At 33.3% G+C, this 20,718-nt stretch overlaps 1 protein-coding gene and 1 long non-coding RNA gene across 2 annotated transcripts; both read right to left on the bottom strand.

Moving 5' to 3' along the window:
• Window positions 1-73: 73 nt before the first annotated feature.
• Window positions 74-639, bottom strand: LOC144572032 (uncharacterized). The gene is made up of 2 exons (XR_013517651.1): window positions 518-639; window positions 74-432 (listed from the first exon to the last, which is right to left on the bottom strand). It is a non-coding gene; the product is annotated as an uncharacterized LOC144572032 (long non-coding RNA).
• A 4,664-nt stretch (window positions 640-5,303) lies between these two features.
• LOC144571982 (mannose-specific lectin-like) lies at window positions 5,304-5,798 on the bottom strand. Its single transcript, XM_078321374.1, has one exon. The coding sequence runs from the start codon at window positions 5,796-5,798 to the stop codon at window positions 5,304-5,306; it is 495 nt and encodes a 164-aa protein (XP_078177500.1).
• Between the last annotated feature and the right edge of the window lie 14,920 nt (window positions 5,799-20,718).

Here is a 20,718-nt window from a genome sequence, read left to right as displayed (position 1 = left end):
TATGGCCTAATCTCATATGCCATACATTCACATCAACATTTTCATCAGTATATGATGTAATTAAAGAAAAATGGGTATTAGAAGTCATCATATTAATAACATCCAGAATAATAAAACCATTCGATACATATCCATAACCATAACACACATCATCCAGATACAACTTAATACTAGTGCCACACATGTTCAAAGTAAATCCAAATCTAAGAAGAACAACTACAGATACAAGATTTCGTCGAATGTCAGGTGCAAAGAGAACATCATGTAAGAGGAGGGTTCGACCATCACGCATATCCAACTTGCATGTGCCTATACCCTTGACTGGTACACGAGAGTTGTTTCCTACATAAAGCCATTTTGAACCTTATGGAATTCGACGAAAATCCACAAACAAGTCACGGTCTTTGGCTACATGGTCTGTTGCCCCTGAGTCTACAATCCACAAAGGATGAGAATCAGCAATAAAAACAGAACTGGAAACATATGAAAAATATGAAAGTTTTTCTATAATTTGTACCTTGCGGGGCTCTTTGCATTCACGAGCATAGTGACCCTTCTTGCCACAATTGAAACACTTGATCTTGGCCTTATTATGCTTCTTAAAATTCTGAGAAGCCTTTCCCTTGCCACGATCTTGCCCCTTATGTTTTTTCTCTTGTTTGCCCTTCTGACCATAATTTGACTTACACTTCTGGCCTTGCCCTCCATGAGAGCTTGAACTAGCCAAATGCACAGCAGATTCAGTTTCTTGAGGCTTGGATGCCTCAATACGATCTTCCTCAAGTTCCAGATGCCTTGTTGCATCGTTGAGAGTTTTAATACTCTCATTGTGGGTCAGATTCACCTTCATGTGTTCCCAAGTATGAGGAAGTGAACGAATCACTGCTTGAAGTTGTTGCTCATCAGTCAAAACATGGCCAGCGTCCTTCAACTCACTAATCATATTTGACATCTCCCTGAGATGTTGTCGCATGCTATGATTAGGACGCTTCTTGTAAGTGTCAAACTTGATGGTGAGTTGTCTCAGTTTTGTAACAGAAGTTCCTCCAAACTTCTGCTTCAAAGAAAGCCACATCTCTTTTGCAATCTCATATTGCCTAAACTCACGCATCACATCATTATCCATACTGCTCAGCAATGTAATACAAGCAATGAAGTTCTTCTTTTTCCAGGACTCATATGCAGCCTTATCAGCAATGTGCTTTTCAGTTGTACCTTTTTCTGGTTCGGTTAAAATATGATCCAGGACCGAAAGAACCTCTTGTTCTTCCAGGACATACTGAATTTTCATGGCCCAAATTTCATAATTATCGCCATTCAGTTTTTCACCCTTATTGAGTTCTGCCACAATATTCCTAGATGCAGATGCCATTTCACTAAGAAATTACAATTAAACTAAGTTAGGACATATCACAATTCTGATGGCTTAATACAAATTATTTAATACCTAGCATAACACTTCTAGTTTTACAACAACTGTGAAATAATTTAATAATAATAATACTTATCGATTAAAATCGAAAGATCACTAAGTTTCACAATCATCATTTAATTCTATAAATTTTATTACCATTAATTATTCACTGTGCAAAACTCCCACTGAAAATTATACATTTAATATATAATTTTAACAAAAAAAAATTGTACAAACAAAAAAAATCCGTACTTCCATAAAAAAATTTCATGGCTAATAGAAAAAATATATAATATAATATATATAATATATATTATATATATAAACAAGAATTTCAGTTGCAAAGAAAAAACTGTTTTGTAGTATATATAATATATAGAATCAGGATGGTAACAAGAAAGTTGTTCTAGTATAGTGGTTAGGGTACTTGGCTCCCACCCAATAGACATGGGTTCTAGCCCCAGCGGCACATCCAATAGCGCTGTTTGAACTAGAAATGGATTATATACAATCCAGAAGTATAAAAATTGTACACACCGATCATGAACCATCAAATCCAAAAAAATAGAAATTCGGCAAGTTCCGAGAATTCTTGAGAAAAAATGGTTCTTTGGACGGTTGTGATTCATTTGGACCAAAAAATTGTCCAACCAGTTGTATTAGATCCATAATAAACTAAAAATGCATTGTTTTGCTTTGCATCTCCCATTTCCACTATACAACATCACTGTTTTGCAATGCATCTCCAAAAGATACATTTAAAAAATCTCAAAAAAAAAAAAAACAGTGAATACAAATAAATACGTTTTTTAAAATAAAATACGTATTTAGATTTTCAAATCTATATCATATATTAAATTAAAATTTGCATCCAAATTAACGGATTAAAATAAAATTCGTATCTGATATAATAAAATAAATTCCGTATCCAAATTCGTTCCATATATTAAAATAAAATTTGTATTTAGTACTAAAACCAGAATACATGCTTTAATGGCTCTGATACCAATGTTAATTAACAGATAGAACTTACAAAATACTCCGTTAATCTTCGTGCGGAAGCGGATCTTGCGAGCGTAGCAGTATCACTGGTTCTGCAAGGAATCACAAGCCGAAGCCGGAAGCCCTGCGTTTTCCACGACCTAAAACCTTCAATCCTTAACAGAGTGCTTCTTGGTGCTCTCTATCTTTTCTCTCTAATTTTGGCTGTTACTATTCACACGTTTTTCTGATTATTAGAGAGAGAGAGAGACAGGTATGGATGGTTTATATAAAACCAATGCACCTTTTCATAATGAGTTTGCATCTATTCATAACGGGTCGGGTTTTTAGTTTCCCATAATAGGCGTACCCTTTATTAAATCCAACATCGAGGAACCGAGAATGCCCCGACAAGTAAACATGAAGAGTGATGCAATTGTAGCCCGCGGTCGCCCCTCCACTAACAAACTCCAGAAGATATATGTCGATTGCATTGCCACAAACACCTGCCCAGTTTAAGAGAACAGTTCAAACTCATATTTATTTCTCCCAACAATTACACAAAAAAGTGTAATTTGAGGGCATCACATATAACTCAACTGTTTTATTTTCTAATGTGTTATTTGTACAATTTAGACCAAGTTGATTTTTGCCTTTTTATTTAATTTCGTTTTACTTCTTCTTTTCATTACCGATCGATTGGAGGACTCCAAGAACTTTCAATGAAATTGTAAAAAAAAAAAATAGATATAACTTCAAAGCCTCAAAGAACTTGCATATTATCAACACATGAATATGCAATGAGACTTTTGTCTCACTTGTAGGATATTCTTCAAAGAGTACGCAAGTAGTGAATGCTCTGATGTAAAATTGTTGATTTTTTTTTCTTTGTTACGGTGTATATGTTTACAGAATTGTTGAAAGAATTTTACTAGTTAATAGAATTGTGCTAATTTATTTACAGGATTGGGTGATGTGTTATGTCAATAATGTAAACTTTGTTATTCATGTTTTCAACTTTGTTCACAATTTATGATAATTATTTTGATAAATTTTGTTTTGGAAATATGAATTTATCTTTAAAAAATTATTAGGTTCACAGAATCATTCCATATAGTTTATAGAATAAAGTTTTTATCTACCGAATTATCACGCAAAGGATACAGAATTACAAAGTGAACAAAATGTACAAGCGGTTCAACAGAGACCTTCTAGAAGGTGCTAAAAAGTGTTATTTTATTTTTATAAAATTAAATTATCTAAAAATAAAAATAAAAATAAAAATAAAAGAAATTTTTTTATTTATTTTTTTGTTTACAGAATTTAAATTTGTTTCCAGTTCAATAAATACCTTCTATAATAAAAAAAAATTATATTTTTATTTTTTTATTGTTTTTTGTTTAAAGAATTTACGCACGCATTTGAAGAATTTAAAAATGGTCCTGGTTCAATAGATACATTCTAGAAAGTAGTCGTTATATATCTTCTATAAGGTGGTCCCGATTGTTAACTGCCAATTGTACTTTGTTCGTTGACCACGCAGTTTCATCAGGTTTCACGCGGTTTCATCTAGGGAACATCCAGTGAATATGTTTACGAGATTTTGTCTATACAATTACCGGATCTGCTGAATTAGTTTACAGAATCAGTTGAAAATGTTCAGGGATTTTTCGGGGACTGTTAGCTGCTTCCTATTTTTATAGTAAATGTTAGAGATCAAGCCATTCAACTATTTAATATTCATAAATAATTATTTTTTTATTTCGAACCATCCAAGTATTTAATATTCACAATTTTTTTTTTATTTCGAACCATCACCCTCATGTGGAGGAAGTAGGGCTGAAAACGGAGCCAGATAATCCGCTCCGAATCCGCTTCGAATCCAAGCATATTCTGTATCCGAATTAAACGGATCCAGATAATTCCGAATCCGGATACAGATAATTACAGTGTATAAACAATTGTTCCGGATGCGGATTCGGATAAAATCCATGAATCCTAAATTGAGCGGATACCCGCATGCGGATTCGGATCAAATCGAAGCTGGACTGTTGGATTGTGTTCTTGGGTTTTATGGGCTTATTACAACCTTGCATAAAATATTCATCTTTAATCAATACTTACGTGAAAGTGTTTAATAATTTGTATTTTGTGGTATTACTTCTAAAAAAAGGGATGTTTAATTTGATTATAATATTTTTATTATATTATATAAGTAGTTATTTGAGTAAATTATTTATATATTAGATTATCCAATAATTGTTCATTTTCTATCCGTATTCGTGAATTATCCGCTCTGTATTCGTATCCATTTAAGGCGGATTTGGTTTTGAATTTTGATATCCGTTTACTATCCGTATTCGTATTCGTATCCGCTCATTAAAAAGTGGATGCGGATTTGGTATCAGCATTATCCGCTCCGCTCCGTTTTCACCCCTAGGAGGAAGTATATATTTCTTGGGATCCATTTTAAATAGAATAAGCTGGTATATCTAATTAATGTAATGGCCTTGCAAACAAAATTTTTACCATTTAGTTCCTACATTTCTGACATGTCAGTTGAAAAATTAAAGAGACCCGTCATAACAAATGAATAATATTTTCAATTGAACTCGTTACTCAAGTGCATTTATTACCAAAGAACAATCTAGCTCAAAACTTTCATACAAGACGATTTAACACAACAGAATTGTTTCTGTATTTATTGAGACACACATGAGCACACTCTCTTGCATGCATACATACTACATAGTAACACAAATGCATACATATACAGCAACATTACTTTCCAGTCACCTTGCAAATGATTGAGCACAAGTACATGATTATTTCTACATTTATTGAGACACATGAGCACACTCTCTTGCATGCATACATAGTAACACAAATGCATACACATACAGTAACATTACTTCCCGGTCACCTTGCCGAATTCATCTCCAGCCACTACAGCAGACTTAGTTGAATTTCCTGAGATGACCACAGCAGCAGTGCCGGCACGGTTTGATCCTGTGGCCCAGATCGCTGGACCATAGATCACAACATTGCGATCGCGTTGGAGAACCAAAACGTAGTTACTTTGGCCCCTCGCGGTGTTACTAGCCCAGATAGCACTGTTACTGCCATTATAGATCACAAGGTTACCATCTTTCTGCATCCGAAGGTTGCAGCCAGTGCCTTTGTTGTTGGTCCCAGAGGACCACACAGCCTGGCTACTATCGTATAATACCAGATTACAGTCTGTTTGCATCGTAAAAACGTAGTTCCCATATGAGAGGGACTGACCCCCATTCAGGGTATCGCCTGCGAGCATGACATAATCAGCAAAGCTAGAGGGAGCGAGAAAGGCGAGAGCTGCTGAGAGGATTAGAAGAGTTGTAAGAAGAGTAGGTGATGATGCCATTAGTAGTGATGCGACTAGAACTGGTCTAGTTGAGTTGTGTTGGTTGCCTTAATTTGCTGGTGTTCTCTATTTATAGATCAATATAAGGGTATTACTGTAATTTGTTACTTCATCATGCCATGATGCTGATGTGCGTTGCGTAACAGCAATTGCCGACATATTTTTTTGTTTTTTGAGAAACAATAAGGGTCTAGCAATTGCCGACATTTTTATTTATATCTATTATTTAATATATTTTACTACAAATAACCAATGTTTTGAATTTTTTTTTAAATACCCAAACCGCAAGAAATTTCTTGCGTTTGAAATTTTTATTCCAAATCGCAAGAAATTATTGCGGTTTGGGATTTTTTTTTTGCACTATATCTCTTTAAATTTTGAAAAAAAAAAAATTATCGTGTAAATGACATATATTGAACAATCATAGATAAGTAAAATGATCTTTGAATAATAAATGAGATTGTAATCCATTAAAAAAAATAAGCAAACACACATAATAAATGATAAATGCATTTTAAAATAATTATATGGATAATTCTTGAATAATCTAAGGCCCCGTTCGGCAAGATGGATTAAGGGGTGAAGGATTAAGAGCTTAAGGAACGCTAAGGAGCTCATGTTCGGTAAATGAAAGATTAAGATGAAAGGAGGATTATACATTAAAAAAGTCCATTCTATTATGTGATAAGAGTCAAAGACCAATATACCCCCATCCTATATTATTATATATTGTTATATAGATAACGGTAATTGATTCAATTTTTTCACAACATAAATTGAATTAAATCTAAAATGAAATTTGATGAAAACTAAACAAATTTTATGACAAACAAAACCTAACAACAGCTCAATAAGCTAAGTAATACAATCTTGTTTCGTATGTAACAGCTAAAAAATCATTTTTTTTTTCTCAAAAGTAATAAAAAGGAAAAAAGAGAAAAAGAAAAGAAATTGATATTATTTAAATCTTGTTAACAGCTCAAAAAAGATGACAATAATGTATCTTTTAATCTAATGAAAATTGATAATAGTAATGCATCTTTCACAAATTTATTAAAGTCTCAACTTCACAGCTCAGAAAAAATAAAATTAACCAAAGTTCAACACTTGCCCATTGCAGTAATGAATCTCCTTCATAAACATGCATCTCCTTCATTGCAGTAGTGAAAAAATTAAAATTTCCACAGAATAAACATGCATCTCCTTCATATACCATACCAAATACCAAACAAATTATATGTCCCAATGGTACCAGTGGTACCAAGTACCATAACTTTCCCAATTGTACCAGTGGTACCAAGTACCATAGAATTTTTTTCATATTTTAACAAAGTCTCATCTTCAGAGTAATATAAAGTTCAATACAAATTTCATTCATTGCTTATCACAATCATAAATAGTGTGATCAACACAATTCTAATTTTCCTTGATATGACAATATAATCACAAAACTGTGAAATTGTATGAAATATCATAAAGAACGAAACAAAAGTATGATATCACTAGACATTAAAACAAAAATATGATATCACTAGACTAAGATAACCTTTAGCTTCACAAAAGTTAGATACTAAACAAAAGTATGATACGGTAAGTAGTCATATAGATTAGGGGTTGATAGAAAGATGGCCGGAACGAAACATTCCAATTGCAAGGTCAACAATCACTTGAGCTTGTTCCGCGACGAAATCCATAACTTAGCTTCACCTTTGAATCAAAGACAAAATTTGTTATAATAGAACTAATGATATTGTAAAGGAATTAAATGAACATCTGTTAACAACTTAACAAATTTCAGGAATTACTAATCAATCACATATTCAAGAGAACTAAAGAGATAAATAACATTACAGTATAAAAATAGCACATATTCAAGGTTTATATCTTGTTTTAAATTGAAATCTGTCACAACTTTTAACAACTATTATAAAAAAAAATGAAATCTGTCTTATGAAGCTATGATGGCAGCTAACCCACTTTATGCAGAGGCTAAGACCCTTCTAGCGGTTTCGCTTCAAAGGACTGATACCGACTTACCCATGTCGAGGAGATCTTGTAGATATGAGTTTCTAAAACTCATTTGAATTATTTCATTAATCTAAAAATGAGGCACTTGGTGTATGCATACTCATCTCGATGTACTGTGTCTCACTTATAATTAAACAATATCAAACTTAGAGCATCCCTGAAACTATTAGAGTTTCTAATCTGACGTGTCATTTTCTAATTCAGTTTCAGGGATGTGGGAGAGTTTCTTATTTAGAAACTCTGCAGGAAAGTTTCTTATTAAGAAACTGTTTATAAACTCTGTGTTGGTCAAATGATTGGCTCAAATTGTTTCTCCTTTTTAATTTGTTGCTGATGTGGCTTAATAGAAACTCTAAAATAAGTTTCAGGGATATGAGAGTTAGAAACTTTAGATACCATAATTTCTAAAAAGTAGTTAATAGTTATTTAGAAATCCTATTGAGTTTTAGGGATGTAGATGCTCTTAGTTGCTTAATGGCATATATAAATATCATACCAGAAAATCAGAGGTATTAAGATTTAACCATTTTATACACAAATTATTCATGATTTCTCAATAATTCCCAACAAATTAAAATTACAGGAAAAATAAAAGTTTTCTTGTACATCTTAAAATAATACAAACTTTAGAATCAAAATAAAAAAATAGATACACATTTCATTAGAATACCAGAATTCTTCACATGCTCATTTTCTTGAAAATTTTCTTTTGTGAATTGACCATCTTTGGTTGTAATCTTTAGAGACGATTATGCAAATGAGAAAAACAAATATACATTGATTTATCAAAAAAAATATTTTCCAACACGCGGCCACAGAAAATCCGAAACCACAAGAGACCAAATTGGCTATTCAGTCTAGACTTTTCTTGGATTTTATGTGGCCACGTCCACGGAAATCTACAAAAAAAAGTGGGGACTGAATAGGCTATTCGGTCCCAAAAAAATTAAAAATTCTGAACCGAATAGGAAATTCGGTCTTTGCTGTTTTTGTAAAAAAAAAAAAGTAATCATGTTCGTTTGGTAAAAATCAAGAATAATTATAACAATCCCCTCAACCCTGTCCCCCCTTTTTCCCCGCAATTAAGAATAATTGACTAATTAAGTGAACCCCGCAATTGACTAATTAAGTGGACCCCGCAATTAACAAATTCCCCGCATATATTTGTGATTTGAAGCATCTTCATCCCCGCGTATATATTATGTTGCCTTAAAGCATCCCTGCAATTTCCATTTTCAAATTTCGAAATTAATGCGTCCCGCAATTTCCATTTTCGGATCTGAGGCGATTCTGAGGCGATCGATAGAGGCGAGAGAGGCGATCGTTCATTCGGAATTGCACAAGCGCGTGCTGTATTGGAGGCGATACAGGCGAGTGAAACTTTGACGAATTTTTGTTTTAGCGAATTCAATTAGTTGTTTATCTTCTATAGATTATTGTAAGGATTAATACTTGTTAGACGAATTATGATTTTCTAGTGATTATCTGGATAATTGTGTTAGACCAATTGTGATTTATTACTGAGGATCTGGAAATTTTTGGTTGCTGGTAAATACATATTGATTTGCAGTTAAATACCTGTATATTTATGGTTCAACATAAAAAGGAAACGTAACAGTTAGTAGAGTTAAATACTTATGGAATCATAGTTAAATGTTTGCACAGTGAGTGTTCAATCCTAAATACGTTAGTTCTGACAAACCTTTTTATGAACTTAATCTTTTTATGTTAAATACATACTGACTTAGGGTTAAATACTCTTTGCAAAAAGGGTTGAATATTGAAGTTCCTTCAATTTTAATATATGTTTTTGGATATTGATCTGAACGAAGCTTTTGGAAATGAGTTTCAGTTACGTGATGAGTTTGATGAGGTCTATTTGTACCGTTTATTTGAGGATGTTTATCGTGATAATGAACGAATTGAAGATGATGTCGGTATAAGGGAGGTGGGATATGATTGGGATTTGAATGTTGAATATCTTGAAGATGAAGTCGATGATGTACAGCTTGAAAGTTTACATGGTCAGAGTGTTGATGTTGAATTTGCAGAAGTTCAGGTTGATCCAGTGGCAAATGAAGAAGTTGGAGGGAATGTTAATGTTGAGGAACATGTACAACATGAAGTGGATGATATGGATGATGAAGAGCATGAATTGAATCCACCTTGTGTTGGCGATGAGTTCGACTCTGTTGAGGAAGCATATCAGTATTACTGCTTATTTGCCAAGCAATCAGGATTTGGTGTTTTCAAAAGCTCACGACATAAGAAGAGGGGTACTGACCAGGTTCACCAATATGTGTTTGCCTGTGGTAAGTGCAGAACAGAATCGTCTCATATTGATGAACGTATTCCTGACAAGAAAAGGGCAGCAGTATCTACTGGTTGTAATGCATGTGTGAAATTGGTTGATACTGATTTGGTTGGAACTTGGGTTGTGAAAGAAGTTGTTTTATCACATAACCACGAGTTGGTGCCTGATAAAGCATTCCTTATTTCTGGATTTCGCTATATTCCAAACAGATATCAGAGACTATTAGAGTTTCACGAAGACCAAGGTCTCACGATAGCAGCTAATATTAATCTGGTAATAAAAAGTGCTGGTGGTTACATGCGGTGTCCATTTACTCGCAGAGATGCACGGAACCACATCGACAGGCATAGAAGGTTGAAAATGAAATCCTTAGGTGGTGATGATGCTCAAATGGTGTTTGAGTATTTTGCTAATAGGGAAAAGATCGATCATGACTTTTTCTACAGATACGAATATACAACAGATGCACGTTTATGGAGCATTTTTTGGGCTGATGGGCATAGCCGAGCTTCGTACAAATATTTCCATGATGTCGTTGTCATGGATGCCACGTATTTGACTAATAGGTATTTTATTTGTTTACATTTGGAATCAATACTTGGCATAAATACTTTCAACCGTGTATGCATAATACTGACATGATATATATGTCATGTTGTTTTTTGTGTTAGGTATGATATGCCTCTAGTCTTATTTGTTGGTGTCAATCATCATGGACAAACCATAATCTTTGCCTGTGCATTACTTGGAAGGGAAAGCATTGAAGATTACAAATGGTGTGTTGCAAGGTATAAATATTTTTTTGTAACAGCTAGATAATAAAAATTTGTAAATAAATACCAGTCAATAATACTATGTTATTCAGGTAAATAAATACCAGTTAGTGAATACATATTGATTAAGGGGTAAATACCTATGCAGATAGGCTATAATACCAAAATAGTTTGAGACAACTGTGAGGATCAGGATTTTTTCTTATCAATAGTTAGTATATATTGTATTAGAGATAAATACTTATGCATACTGGGTATATAAATTAAAATTAAATAAATAGTTGATACATATTGAACTGGATGTGAATACTTGCTCATATAGGTGATAATACCAGAATGATTGGTGGTGAGGGTATGGTCTAATATGAAGGGGTAATATAACAGTTGGGATTATATACCTATTAGTCATTTTTGAAAGACAGTTAATACTCAACACAATATATGATTTTAGGTTCCTAGAATGTATGAATGGAGTGAAGCCGAGAGCAATACTGAGTGATCAATGCGCAAGCATAGAATCAGGTATACGACATGTTTTTGGACAAGAAACTGTGCATAGGTATTGTTCTTGGCACATTTTGCACAAACTCCCGACGAAATGGGGAAATGTGTCTGATAATGGGAATGAGAAGATTAAGGAAAAAAATAGTGTAAAAACCGACAAGAAGAGGGTTAAGTCCGATAAGGTCAAGGAAAAGAAGAGTGAAAAAACCGAGAAGGTCAAGGAGGTTGTATACAACTCGCAAACAAGAGGGGAGTTTGAAGAAAAGTGGATCAAATTAATGGATGATCTCGGCAAGGAGAATGATCCCTGGTTTAGAGGAATATTTGAATTAAGAGAGAAATGGGTACCGGTATTTTTAAACGGACAATTTTGGGCGGGAATGACAAGTACCCAACGCGTGGAAAGTATGAACAATTTCATGAATTCATATTTGACAAAGAGAGAGAGTTTGAAGGATTTTGTGGAGAATTTTGAAGCGGCGTTGAAGAATATTTGGCAGAATGAGAATGATGCCGATTTTAAGTCGAAATTCAGAGCTCCTAAACTTCACTATGAGTTGCCGATGGAGGCCCAATTTCAGCATTGTTACACGAACGAAATATTCTATAAATGCCAACATGAAATCAGAAAATGTGCAAATTTGTCTTGCAAATTAGTTAGAGAAGAAGATGGAGATCTCGTTTATGAAGTTAGGGATTGCCGTGACATGAGTTTTATGGTTATTTACCGAAGGGCATTTTTGGAAGTGCAATGCATTTGTAGGAAATTTGAGGCAATGGGGATTTTGTGTGCACATTGTATTCAAGTTCTTAAGCAAGAGAGAATTTTTTCTGTCGAAGACAAATATATCGTTGAGCGGTGGAGGAAAGACGTGCAAAGATATAATCTGATGATAGTTGATCCAGCTTTTCCAACAATAACTGAACAGGGCAGGTAACAGTAAGAAATGTTTATGTTTGTATATCATTGTATTTATCTCTACTTAAATAACTATTTACCTATAAGGATTGAAGTGTGTACTTTTTTAATGCTGACATTAAATTTAACTTAACTTTCTGCATGCTTTATGAGCTTACAATTGCAACCAATCCAATTATACAAGAGTTGCTTCATTTAGGAAGTCTCAATGAGATATTGCATACTGCTGTTTTTAATGGTTTTGTGGAGTTGAGAAACAAAGTGGCAGGTGTGTCTTTTGTTTGTGTTGATGTAATGTCATTTTATTCATTTTTATTTGTGTGTAATATTTTTTGTTATTATGTTAGGAATTATTAATGGTGAAGTAGATAATGAATCAAATGGCACTGTTCGTATTGTTGGGAGGGCTTCTAAAGGAAAAAAAAAACCGAGGGTCCCAGATGTCAGGAGAAAAGGTATAAATATGGTGTGTCATATGAGAAAAATACATTTTCCATTGAGGATTAATACTTGTGAACTAATATAATTGTCATTTAACAGCATTACAAAATGTTGAGGCAGTTCTTGATGAGACAGCAGCTATTGATAATTGTGGTATTACTGGATCTGCAGTAAGCAACGGAGGTAAAAATACTTTTTATATTTGCAATTTGATACTTGTAAATAGATAAAAACTATTGGTACTGGTGATATTAATATTGCTGGCTTGAGATATTTTTTTTGGACAGTAGCACAAAATGTTGAGGCAGTTCTTGATGAGACAGTAGCTATTGGTACTGGTGATATCACTGGATCTTCAATCAGCACTGGAGGTAAAAATACTTTTTATACATGCAATTTGATATTATTTATTGCCACGATCACTACAACTGATAAATTTGGTTCTGTACAGGACTTTTTGTTGTGGGAACAGATGTTGATGTTACTGGTGCAATTGGTACATTGATAGGTATTTTTTATGTTGAAAATAATTCCGAAAATTCATGTTTAATTAATTATGTATATTGTTTATTTTATAATGTTCAAATAATTAACAGCTGATACATTACCATCGCCATCCGATTCACAATGGATATTAGGGAGTGAATATATTTCAAGCGGGCAACAACATGCAGTCAATCATCCACCTTCTATACAAATTCTACCTCCTGCCAAATCAAAGAAAAGAGGACGTCCGCCAAAGAGTACAATAAAGAGTAAACTTGACATTGCTATTGGGAAGATGGCCGCGAAACAAAGAAAGGAGAATCGAAAAGAAAAGAATAAAGAAACAAACAATTAAATACAGATTTAATACTATTTTTTCTATTAATGTTGTTCATATAGTTTGACTAAACATAGGATGATAATTTTCAATTACCAAAAGAAATTATGTAATTCGGGTATTATATTAGTGAACTTAAAATTGTAGATATTTTTAAATTGTTCTAGACGATACTTATCTTTATCTATGTCAAGTTAGGAGAATATAGCATTAATACATGATACATATATGGTTGAATACCTGATAGATCAATGTTTAATACAGAATGATAAATGTAGAGGTAGACTAATGGTAAATACTTTATAATTGCATTATAAAGTAGAGTTAAATACTTGATGTTTTTATGATAATGCTGGAAATAATTGTAAATGAGAGCAAAAAATTTGTTTATAATTCCGAGTATCAGTATAAATTACTTTTCTTTAGGCATAATAGGAAAAAAGTAATATAGTAAATAACTTGTTATATAGAGATAAACACTTGACTACGTGGTGATTAATACTTAAATATGACCAAAAGTAGACATTTTTTCAGTTTCAGTTTATGGTCCCCACTTGTGTAGTTGAAATTGGACCACATGTTTGCACCAGTCCATTTCCGCCCAGGTACCTCAGGTGCAATTAAAAACAACGAACGGTCCAGATTAATCTTAGTTGGCCGAAATAAAATCCGGAACCGGTTGCGATTAGTGTCACATGAAAAGAACGGTTCAAATTTATGGCTTGCATGTCAGGTACCTGATACCTATTAATTTACACTTTAGAACATTCCTAATTCGGTACATTTTTTATACGTGTGGACCCGGTTTATTTTGTTTCCCCCCCAAACCTCGGTTCTCTCACTCTACTCGACTGAAAGCGTTAAGCATCCATTCATTCGCGTCACTTCACGATTTATTTTTCTTTTTCTCCGTCGCTTCTTCAAAAAACCACTGTCTAGGGTTTGCCTTTTGTCAAGGTAATTTACATTGCGCAATCGGAGAAGAAGAAATCTGAAATGGTGATAATAAACTCGGTGAGCACAGGAGCATCTTCTGGCGCAGAAGCCCTAGATGCACGACAGAATCAATCGGAATCGGTAGATGCGCGACAGAATCAACAGATCATCATCGCTCAAGGTTATACATTATTTTAAGTTTTTGTTTCGTATTTCGGTCAGTAGACTTGATTCTATGGTTAAATGCACAATTTATTAGAATTAAGGAGTTGATATGAAATTGTCAAATGTATTACTTCTGTTTTTATTATGATTTTGCAATTGTAGTATTCACTTGTTTGTATAACTGCACCATTTCACTGTAGCAAGGTTAATACTTATTTGAACAAGAGTTAGTATTATGTGAATAAAATGAGTTAAATATTTGATCAAGTCTAGTTAAATACTATCTCATAGCCAAGTGTGGATAGATTTAGGAATTTATATATCAAAGGGGATGTATAAGTAAATCACATTTTGTAAATTTTGTGTTTTTCAGAGACAAATGATGTACACACGCAAGAAGTATCTCAATCGCAGGAGCCCAAACTTCGCAGAGGACGCCCAATGGGTTACAAATTTGGTGATGCTCCTCGGAAGAAGCCGAGAACATCTGATTCCTGTATCAAGAATCAGTGCAACGTGGATTTAGCTATGAAATTTTTCCATGTCAAGGTGTTGAAGAAGTTAAATGAGCAACACATAAGATGGATGGCTGCGACACCGTTTATGCATTTGTTTCAAGCTTCTAAATAGCGTTTATAGCGGTGTAGCGGGGAGACAAAAAAAAAAGCTTTAGCGAATAGCGGAGCTATAGCGAAAGCTATTATAAATAGCGTTTTTTTATTTCAAAAATTATATTTTATATTTCTACTAATAGTAAAAAGAGTGATGCTTCTATGGACATAAGGGCCTATTTGTAAAATGAATATATTTTTATTTTCAAAGTTCAAACAGCCAATCCGAACCGTTCATCTTGTTCTCCATATTAATATATCTTTGGAGACCAAATTTTACATTTTTCTGAATTTATTTACTATTTATTAAGATGGGTATAAAAAATATCAAATTCAGACCATTGAATTTTGTACCCATCTTAATAAATAGTAAAAAAAATCAGAAAAATGTAAAATTTGGTCTCCAAGCACATATTAATATGGAGAACAAGATGAACGGTTCGGATCGACTGTTTGAACTTTAAAAATAAAAATATGTTCATTTTACAAATAGGTCCTTATGTCCATAGAAGGCTTTGCCTAGTAAAAATGTCTCATCAAGAAAACAAATATCAAATTAATTAAGAAGTTCTAATATTATTCATATTAAACCAATACAAAGTTCAAATTGTCATTCAAAATATCCCTAATTCAAAAACTATCGATATATTTTATATTCAAAATATACCACTACCGTATATTAATGCATGATACAAAATTTAATTGATATAGCGGTATAGCCCGCACATGTTCCATTGTATTGATATAGCTTAATAAAGTACAAAAAAAACCAATCTAGATATTAATGCCCATTAAAATTGCAAAATCATGTTTTCAGAAAAAAAAAAAATTGCAAAATCATAACCCATGTAGCATAGCGGACCGCTATTGCCGCTATTACCGCTACGCGCTACGCGCTATAGCGGACCGCTATTACCGCTATAGCGGTCGTAGCTTGATTAGCGCAGTTTTAGCCCGTAGCTTAGCTTTCTGGGTCCAAAACCGCTATAGCGGCGCTATAGCTTCGCTATAGCGGCGCTATTTAGAAGCTTGATTTGTTTGCATTTCCTGTGAGCACACAGGTTAGTAATCATTATATTTATCTTTATGAAAATAACTATTTATCTCTATGAATGGAGTTGTTTTTTTTATTGCTGACTTAAAATTTAATTTAATTTTGTGCAGGTTAGTAATGCGATTCTTTACGAGATCCTTCTCATGTGGGATAATAAAGGGCATTTCAAGGTGAGAGATGGCAAGCTGCTTGAGTTCATAGCTGATGAGGTCGCGATGGTAATGTGTCTTAACTCTAAAGGGGCGAATGTTCAGTACAAAAGGGAGTATGTTGGTCAATATGCTCTCCGTACAAAATATTTTGGGAGATCGGGGAGAATTAGCCGGGTAGACCTTGAGAATTGTATTGTGAAAGCACTCGATGACAAGGAACCAGTGAAGGAAGTTGTTGGTTTGCTTGTGATGTACCTTTTCACTATGATTCTATTCCCCCAAAGTTGTGGCAAAGTACCTGTTCATATGTTTCCATATGCTGAGGATCTTTTGGGTCTGAAGGAGTACAATTGGTCAGAGGGTGTTTATAGAATGTTGATGGACAACATCCCCAACAATGCAAACTGGTGTAAACTGAAGAGGGATGGAAAGGGTATACAAATTGAGGAAGCAGAAAGTTCAGAAGCAGAATGTTGAGGAAGGAGCGCTTGACTTTAGCATATAATATGCTTATCCACGATAAGAATGACTGCAAATTCAGAAGCTAGAGCACTTGACCTTTTGACTTGGTTTTTATGGCGTTGTTAATGTTGTTATGGTTACTGATGTTATTGATACTATTGTTATTGTTAGTTGTATTAATACCTGTTATTTGTGCGGTTCAATATGGTACTGCACCTTGGTATTGCTATTGATATTAAAACTCTTTTGTTGTTAAAACAGATATACTTTATATTTTGGTGTTAAAATTGTTTGGTGTTTTTTAACATTTGATAATGCAGTAATTTTTTGTATTATGTAAAGATAAATACTACATAGAGGCATGTTAAATATTTGTAGGTACAACTAATTACAATAGTTTTTTGTAAACGGAAAAAGTAATATTAAAAGGAACATAAGTATTTATTTTCAACTCAGCAAGTGTTTATCTTCAGTTCAGCAACTATTCATCATTACAGAATACTATATTATACAATGTAACACTATATTATGCAAGGATAAATACTATATTATGCAATGCTAAATACTACGTTAGATATGATAAATACTTCACAGATTTAAGTTAAATATTTGTAAGTATAACCAAATATACACGTTTTTTCTAAACGAAAAAAGTGTTTATCTTCAACTCAGCAAGTGTTTACATACAATTAAGTAACTATTTAACTTTAATTTGATAAAGTAGTTATCTTTAAACATACAAGTATTTACTTTCAATTAAGTAACTACTTAACTTTAATTTGACAAGTATTTATATTCAATTAAGTAACAATTTCTTAGTGTTTATATTTAACTTTAATTCAGCAAGTGTATACCTTCTATTAAATTTGACAAGTATTTATATTCAATTTCATAGTGTTTATGTTTAAGCATCGAAGTATTTATCTTCAAACATACAAGTGTTTACCTTTAAATTTCAGAGTTGTTAAGTTTATGTATACAGCATAGTATTTATCCTTCTACATTTGAAGTTTGTATTTTTATGTTATTTAGTATTTATTCTAGATAATGATAAGTTTCAAATTTTATGAAAAATTATTTGTTAGGGTTAACAGCTATTTGATGATGATAAGTTTCAATTCAATAACTATTTTTAATTTCTTAGTGTTTATCTTTAACTATCGAAGTATTTAATTTTAAAGGTACAACTGTTTATGTTCAAATTTCAGAGTTTTTAATTTTTCAAGTTGACAAGCAGGTATTTATCATTATTCATTGAAAGTTCAATTTTTACGTTATTTAGTATTTATCCTTACGCACTCTTTGGTAGTTAACTATTTGAAAGCATAAATGAGAATTTGAAACAGCACACAACAGATTACAGAATCGTAATATATTAAACAACGATAACATGCATTTAGCAAAAGTTCCAGGTAACACAAAATGAAACAAACAAAATTGTAAAAAACCAATAGCAATTAAAATAAAACATAGTTGACACAAAAATTCTAATTAAAGACCAGTTCATGGCTCGTCTTTTGGATGAACGGAACGCGGTGGCAGACGCTTGGCCCTACGGATGTAGGGCTTTGCTTCAGGATGGCACCTTGGACTTCGTCTTGGCTTTTGCCGCGGTGGCCACGGCCAGCTTCTCCTGAGATACTTCTCAAACCCTGGTGGTACCTTGGGAAGAGGCACGAATGGTTGGGGTGCGGCGTTGATCACCTCTGGTTCTTCCTCGATGGCAGCCATACGTTAAGCAGTATTTATCTTTTGTATAGTGTTGTACTATGCCTTGTTGTAAGATAGTATTTATAGAGAGTTCGAAGCGTCGCTTCGTCTCCCTCCAGAGAGACGCATATCAATTATAATTCGACGATGTTTAGAATTGATTTTCGTCCAGATTAACTTTTTCGTTATTCGAGAAAACGTTTCGATCTCTGAGAAGTAACATCTCTCGTAATCTCGAAGTAGCACGAATCTCAGAGTACTTAAGGCAACTTTTGAATTTATTAGAGAATGTTCGAGTTGGATCTGTATCGGCCCACAAATTTGGGCCATGAGTTATCTAGAAATTTTTTTTATAGTACCGACTTATGAAGTTTGGGCCAAGAAGTTCCGGGACCACAGAGTTGTGCGGGGACAAAACGAAAAATGAAGGGATTGTTGTGCGGGGAAAATGGATCGACATAATTGGTATTAAAAAATTGAGTTAACTTCTTAAGGATTAATACTTCAATGTGTTAGGGTTAACATGTTACAGATCAATGTTAAATACTCGCATTTTACCCGCATGATTTACTTGTCCAGTCATTATTTTTGTCATTTTCTGCGGGGTTTTTTGCGGGGTGGAGGGTGCGGGGACTGTTATCATCGTCCATTAAAAATATGTTGATTGTTTATATCGACTGTTTAAATTTAAATAAAACGAAATATGAATCCATAATATAGATTAATATACACTATATATGGATACTACGCCAGTCTCACTATAATGATATTACAATATAAAAAAGAGAGTAACGTAACAACGGTGGCGACAGTTGCTGATACGAATTTGTATCGTCTGCATTTACTTAGAATTTGAATTAATACAAAAAAAAATCCGAATCATCCGATCCCTATTGGCATGAATTGATCAAATTGATCATGATTCTAATCGGACGGCTGAGATGCATAGGATACGTGTTCTTGCTGATACGGCCATACGGGACTAAATTTTACAAACGATTTTTGAATGGAAACGGCTTGCATCACATCAAGTTATATTTCGTCATTGGAGTCTCAATTGGGATTGAGTGCATCCGAGGCTTTCTTGGGCCTAAATTTTAGCGTGTGAAGCATTAGGCCCATATTTTACTTAATAGAATTATTGATATCATCTTTTCGAAAAGACGACCCACTAGTGAAATTATGAGCGTTTTTTTTTTTTCTTTTTGCTTCAAAAATTATGAGCGTTAAACCGTTATTCCATCCATTTTTTTTTTTCTTTTTGCAAACAAGCCCGTAGGCCATCCAATTCTTATCTCAAAGAAGCTTTTTACAGAGTATCGCCTTATATAACAGGAAGCGATAATGCCTAAACTCTAGTTACATTCTTTACTCTGGTTAAAATCATGACTCACACAAATAGACAAAAATAATAATAGAGTCTCTAGAAGAATCAGAGAATTATACCGTTATGCATTTGTAGCTAGCTGACATTATTTGTGATTGATCTTGAGTTATCCTTTTGTGCTTCAACATTCTTTTTCATCCGAATAGCGAGGAACTACTACTATTAGCAATATCAAGCTAAGCATTGATATCTACTAGTTAAGGGCCCACACGTTGTCGTGGGGATTGAAAATCTATTTTGATTACTTTTTTAAATGTGATATTTGTATTATAATGGATTTGTTAAATTTAATTATATGAGTGTGAAATTCTTTTGTGTGTAATATTTTTCTCTCATTTCTCTCCTCATATTTAATCGTGACACAAAGTCATCGTGCATAAAGTATGTGTACGATAGAGTTGATTGCTTCTCTAAAAATTGAAAATCAATTATTAAAGAATTGGAAGTTATAATCAATCTTATATTTTTCTAAATTTAAATGTATTTAGTGCTTATGAAAGGTGGGATCCGCGTATCCTTGGGTGACAGATGTATTAATTGCACAAATTAGATAAAAATGTTTTTTTTTTTTAAATTACATGGCAGAGACTGCCAGATAGAAATCAGATGAAAATATTGGAGTTCAAATTGTAAAGATAGGG

Source organism: Carex rostrata, chromosome 19 (assembly GCF_964058835.1).
Source record: "Carex rostrata chromosome 19, lpCarRost1.2, whole genome shotgun sequence".
Lineage (NCBI taxonomy): Eukaryota > Viridiplantae > Streptophyta > Magnoliopsida > Poales > Cyperaceae > Carex > Carex rostrata.
The sequence above is the reverse complement of the archived record's forward strand: the minus strand, read 5'-3'. Positions and strand labels throughout refer to the sequence as shown.

Bases quoted from the DNA above. Each gene is read 5' to 3' on its own strand.
- LOC144571982 (XM_078321374.1), bottom strand. From the start codon at position 5,798: ATGGCATCATCACCTACTCTTCTTACAACTCTTCTAATCCTCTCAGCA.